The 6,525-nt window shown below is 37.5% G+C and overlaps 1 protein-coding gene across 1 annotated transcript in view; it reads left to right on the top strand.

Moving 5' to 3' along the window:
* The first annotated feature begins 4,120 nt into the window (after positions 1-4,120).
* The window catches only part of SLC26A8 (solute carrier family 26 member 8), a 42,491-nt gene continuing 40,086 nt past the window's right edge, over positions 4,121-6,525 (top strand). The window contains exon 1 of the mRNA XM_042465895.1: positions 4,121-4,209. Within this exon, the coding sequence (XP_042321829.1) occupies positions 4,207-4,209 (3 nt within the window). The 5' untranslated portion in view covers positions 4,121-4,206. The remainder of the gene's footprint in view (positions 4,210-6,525) is intronic.

The raw sequence follows: 6,525 nt of genomic DNA, 5'->3' as shown, positions 1-6,525 counted from the left end.
GTTAAAATATTAAAATTAAAATATTTTAAATAATAAACAAATTAAAGATTAAATTAACAATTAAAAGTAAATAAATTTATTTAAATTTAAATAAATTTATCTACTTGTTGTTTGTGGCAGCAGCTTCTCTGACAGCTCACTATCTCATTTGTGTGGGGTTGTTTGTTTCTTTTTTGCATCCCTTCAAGTTGATTCTGACTTATGGCGACTCTAAAGTGTCACTATCGTGGGGTTTTCTTGGCAAGTTCCTTCAGGGGGATTGCCATCCTCTGAGGCTGAGAGAGTGTGACTTGCCCAAGGTTACTCAGTGGGTTGCCATGGCCAAATTAGGATTTGAATCCTGGTCTCCAGTCTCCTAGTCTAATGCTCAAATCCCTACACCATGCTTCCCCCATCTCACAAAACTACAAATCCCAGGATTCCATAGCATGGAGCCATGACAGTTGAAGCGCTGTCAAACTACATTGTTTCTGCAGCGTAGATGCAGCCTAGGATGTGTAGTTTTGTGCAGGCTTAGCAATTAATATAAAACCACACTATGCTGTTATAGTGCTATTATTCCACTTTTTCAGCTGTGGCTGCCTCCTGTGAAATCCTGGGATTTGTAGTTTAGTGAGTGGTATAGTGGTTTGAGTGTTGGGCCTGAATCCCAGCTCAGCCATGTAAACCCAGTGGGTGACCATGGGTAAATCACTCTCTCTCTCTCAGCCTCAGAGGATGGGAATGGCAAAAACTCTCTGAAGAAACTTGCCAAGAAAACCCCGTGATAGATTTGCCTTAGGATCTCCGTAAGTCAAAAAATGACTTCAGAGGCACACAACAACAACAAAATTGCAAAAAGGGTTGCAAACAAGGACATAAAAAGAATAGTTAGACAAATTTTGTTCTTTTAGCCAGAACAGAGTTGGTTCTCATATAAACCATCAGGTTTTGCTTGTCCTCAGACTGAATTGCTTGAGTCTCATTCCTGGGAGAAATGTGGAACATAAATCAAATTTTAAATAAACAAAGATCCCCAGGCTTTCTCTCTTCTCAGTTTTTATTCAGCCAATGGCATGGATTGAGGAACCTCATAACAGTAAGAAACTGTTCTGTTTCTTCAGTTTCTCTTTTCTTCTCCATCTCCTTTTCATTTTGTGTCCCATTTTTAAGACTATCTTAGAGCAGCACCTGTTTTATTATCTTTATTGAGATTCTATGAGCCTTTCCAGTAGTAGTAGTAGTAGTACCTGTAGTAGGTAGAAGTAGTGTTGGAAGAGACCACAAGGGCCATCCAGTCCAACCCTCACAATCAATCCAACCCACCTGCCATGCAGGAACTCACACTTGTGTTCCTTGAATTTGTTTCCAAGTTATGGCGAACTTATCATGGTCTTTTCTTGTTAAGATTTGTTCAGAGCAGGCTTTGCATTTGCCTCCCTCTTAGGATGAGAAAGTGTGACTTGCTTAAAGTCACCATTAGGGTTCCATGGCAGAGCAAAGATTTGAACCCAGGTCTCCAGAGCTGCAATCCAGCTCTGAAACCACTATGCCACACTGGCTCTCCAACTGTAGAGTGAAGTATAAATACTATAACACAACCAAATATATCCTTATCACATTTGTTCTTGTCAGTGCAGGTCAATACATGGGAAAACAAAATCCCATAGGGCCAGTTTGTTGCACTATTGTTGTTTGAGTGCTTCCAGTCATTGCAGTCCAGATGTATAGTGCTCTTCAGCTTCCTTCCAACCTATATAACTGACAAAAACAGGCTTGGAGCCACTGAATATTGTCCATGATGTGTGGCTTCTTATAGTTCAGGGTCAAACTCTATTCTAGAACGTGGCCCTAAATGCCAGCTTTCCAGGAAACCATAGTCCAAAACACACTGCAGAAATAATCCAGTTGGAAACTGCTTTAACTGCCCTGGCTCAGTGCTAGGAAATCCTGGGAACTATAGTTTATTGTGACACCAGAGCTCTCTGTCATTGAAGGCTAAATGTCTCACAAAACTACAGTTCCCAGAATTTCCTAGCATTGAGCCAGGGCAACTAAAGCGGTCTCAAACTGGATTATTTCTGCAGTGTGTTTTGGACCCATGTCTGCATAGGCACAAGTAGGTGGTTCCTGTGGAAAGTCTGTGTCTTCTGGCATCACACCCATTTCAAATTGTGTGAATCTGTTGAACTGGTAGGTGTCACTTGTTATATTGCATACATACATTGGATAATTTAGCACATCAAAGAATCTTCAGAAGAAAATAAACCTGTGCTTTATAAACTATAGTAAAGCCTTTGATTGTGTTTAGATCATTAAAAACTATGAATCGCTCTTAAAGAAATGGGCATACCACAAAATTTGACTGTCCTAATGGGTAGTTTATACTCAGGACAAGGGGCCGCTGTCAAGACATAATACAGTATAGAGAAACAGAATGGTTTGCCATTGGCAAGGAGGTCAGGGAAGGCCTTTTTTTATCACTCAATCTGTTTAATTTGTATACTAAAATAAACAGAAAGTTGGATTAGACTTGCAAGGAGGCATGAAAACTGGAGGAAAGATCATCAAGATTTGCAGATGACACCACACTACTAGAAAGAAATAGCAAAGGCTTGGCACAATTACTGAAGAAAGTTGAAGAAGAACTTACAGTTTATTTACTTAGCTATTGTTACAGACATGATTGTATATATACAGTTCAGTAAAGACAATTTTCGCTAAGTTTCTTTTCTGGCTATTATTATTATTATTATTATTATTATTTGTTTCATTGCATAATTATAATTGGGGGGAAATTGTAAAAAGGAAAAAAAAATTATCCATACCAGGTGTCAAATTTACTAGGCATGCCACTGAACATATATGACAATTTCCCTTTAGGGATGTAGGAATTAACTTCAGCGTAGGTGGACAAACCAAGCTACTGTTGCTAATCCACAGATCTACAACACCAGAGCAAAATATCTCTATACAGGGTTGGCCCATCACAATTTTGCTATTAGAAATGAAGAACGGAGCCTTTCACCACTCCAGGTATGGAAGTGTACTTGACTAGCAGCTGAATCTTGCTTCAAAGTTTGCAATGAGCAGTGCCCTGTCCGTGTCACATTAGAGGGTGCATATTAGTTTAGGTGGCTCAGGGAAAATAATGTAGCATACACATTTTTTGCCTGTCAACATGCTAGAAAACAGCAAGGCAGTTCAGGAGGAACAACCAAGATGCTGCTATTTATGCCCTCCTACAACATCTACTACCTGAGGTTGTATCCAGGGATATGTCACATTAAACATGTAATTGTAAAAGGACATGTCATTTTTAGTTTGAAGGGGAAATGTCCACAAGTGAGGAGAGTGAATGTTTGTTTAATTAATTAATTTTATTACAATATTTATAGCCTGCCTTTTATCCCAAGATCTCATGGTAATGAACAATAAAAAATATATAGAACAATTTAAACTTAACAATAATTTTAAAAGACTAAAAACATGTTAAAATATGTCATTTTAAAACTAGTGAAAACATTTTAAAAGTAATGCAAACCTTAATGTATATGCAAATGAATAAAATCAATAGGTCCCAAAGGCTTTAATCCAATTTGCACTCCCTGTGTCACCTGAAGAGATCAGAAGTACAAGCAGATAGCATCTTCCCAAATGAATGAGCATGTAAGCAATCAGGGAGACAGGTGGGATCACTTGTTCAACAACACTGTGTTAGACTCCAGCATTACAGTAATGGAAGGTGGAAGAGACAGACACAAGAGAGATCAACATGTACAAAGACAACATTTTTACAATATAAGCTACATGAAATAGAATGCTGCAAGGAGTGGGGAAATGGGGATTTAGGCATTAGGAACAATTGGATGTAAAGTTGAAGGCTTTCATGACCAGCATCGATAGTTTTTTGTGCATTCTCTGGAGATGCCAGCCACAGATGCTGGTAAAACATCAGGAATAAAGTATTTTAGAAAATGGCCACATGGCCCGAAAAAACCACAAAAAACAACTGGATGTAAGTTATGGTTTTTCATCATATGCACAAATCATCAGAGAAACCAGATATCATCCAATGGAACATTCAGTCAGAGGACACATAGGATTGGAAGCCGCTGATACTGTTCAAAAGGATGCAGAAGTTCTAAACAGTTCTAACTGATACAGAGAAACCAGTAGCATGATAATATATAAAGGAAAGAAACAGAGCAAAACGTTTGGTTCAAAATGGTAAGTGAATGAAAGGCAATGAGAAAAAGGTGGGATATAGATTTTTAAAGAGCCAGTAATATGAAATTTAAATGGGCAAATTATTTTTAAAAAGAAATCACTCTTCTTCAAAGGGAGCTGATTCCTCTTGGGACAGAACACTCATTTCCAATCCCATTCTTCTTTATTTTAATTATTTTTTATTACATTACAAAGCAAGAGTTCATCTACCTTGGGATCTATCTGCAATTCCTCTTGCATATTAGGCTATTTCATAAAACACCAATGGACATCCTCCTTTTCTGGATATGTCCACCATTTCAACCCTCTGCCCATGAGAAATTCCAAAATCCTCCATTTTGAGCATGGTTAAGAAGCATGAATTTAATATTTATATGAATGTGTTTAGCTTTTATTTGGTAATGTCTTCCATTTTTCTTAAAGCTCCTACATTTTACGGTCCCTTGTCCTCCTTTGCAGTGAGGACATCTGGTCACCCTGCCAATGTAAGAATATTCCCCATTGATTTTCTTGCTTCTATTGGACCAGACCACTAACCTGTAGACAGAACCCAAAAGATCATTTTGAAGGTCAGGTCCTCAACTGAGCCCCAAAGCTGCAATGTGCTGGCCTTATGCCAAAAAGTTCAGTGAAACAGAGCCACCTGCAGATAGGGTAGTTGTGTCTGTGACTTTGGTGTACAGCATGGATTCATAACATGTGATCCATTGATCTGTTGGGGGGGGGGTCCATGGATTGGCGTCAGAAGTCCTTTAACTAGCTGCAAAATAAAGGTTTTTCTTCTTTTTCCTTCATTGTATTTTTCTGGGGTGGGGTTTCCTAGCTTCATCTGGTTCTCAAGGGGATCCATGATCCCCAAGGTTAAGAACACCTAATGCATGGGAAAGACTATTCCTTTGTTATGGAAAACAGAGAGAACCCCTCCGTCATTTCAAATCATTGCAGACATAATCTGGTTTATTGCCTTTCTCAGATAGTGTCTTTCAAAAATGTCTTGATAGTGATGTTTCCATTTTTATTTTCAAAGTAGCTTTGTGTTCATTATTTTTAAAGAGAAAACAAACACAAGATGTTGTAATTATAGAAGAGGTGGAGATGATGATGAAACAAATCGAATATCTAATTACTACTTACAAAACTATACTTTTCTATTAAACCTAGTGGGACATATTATTTCATGCTCTTTTCGCATTGCTAGATCTATAGAGTTAATTTATTCATCTTCTTATCCTTTCACTTCCTTAGAAAGTTTGTGAATGTTTTTGGTTTATGGAGAGCTATAACATTTCTCTTTGAATTACACCTAGAATTCCTCAAGTGAGTGGTGTGTGGGTGGTGAGTTGTCTTGCCCTTCACCAAGTATCTGGGACCTGATTGTATTCATTTTACTTTGTTTTGGCTGCTTCATAAAGATAACACATTCTTTACACTGCACTAAAGTTTCTGCCCTAAAAACAGTGCTGCCTTCGGTCACTGAATGGAAGTACTGAATCCGCCCAATCAATCTTCTAAATATTTATGGATGGCATTTTCATTATCTGTGTAACTAGATCTTTTTAAAGGATCTTTACCACTAATGGCATTTTAAGCAAAATCGATCAATACAGCATAAATGCCATCTGCACATCGACCTCTGAGGTCACCTTGAAATGACCAACATGGCCATGTAAACTCTTTCACTTGTGTTTCTGTCTCATAAATTTTCTATTCTTTTAAATATTCTACACACAAATGTAATTTGTCTGGGTTCTTATGTGTCTTCTAATCTGCTTTGGGTGCTTCCAGGCTGATTATTTTTTAAAAAAACCTAGAAAGCCCTGGATTTTATTCTTGTTCTTTCTAATTTTATTTTTGAGAGCCATGCACATTTTGTTTATGCCAAGATATTTTCTATCAGCTTCTAGTACAATCAGATACATTTTATACCCACTTCCCAGGTCAGTTTATTGTAAATCTGTATAAAATAGAATAGAACAGGAACAAAATCTGGGATTTTTAAATCAGTCTGGATGCATTTTTCCCTGTCTTGTTGCTAAACAGCCATCTTAGGAAATGAAAAGAGTTTGCAAATTCAGATATGCTAAGCAAAGTACATTGAAGCGTCTTATATAAAATGCCTTTCTCATGGGAATTTGGATGACTACAAACAGCATGAGATAGTGGTTTGAGCTTGCACTATGATTTTGGAGACTAGGATTTGAATCCTCACTCAGCTATGGAAAACCACTGGGTCTTCCTGGGCGAACCACACACTCTCAGCCTTGGAATTATTATTATTATTATTATTATTATTATTATTATTATTATTATTATTAT

This window comes from Sceloporus undulatus, chromosome 4 (assembly GCF_019175285.1).
Source record: "Sceloporus undulatus isolate JIND9_A2432 ecotype Alabama chromosome 4, SceUnd_v1.1, whole genome shotgun sequence".
Lineage (NCBI taxonomy): Eukaryota > Metazoa > Chordata > Lepidosauria > Squamata > Phrynosomatidae > Sceloporus > Sceloporus undulatus.
The sequence above is the reverse complement of the archived record's forward strand: the minus strand, read 5'-3'. Positions and strand labels throughout refer to the sequence as shown.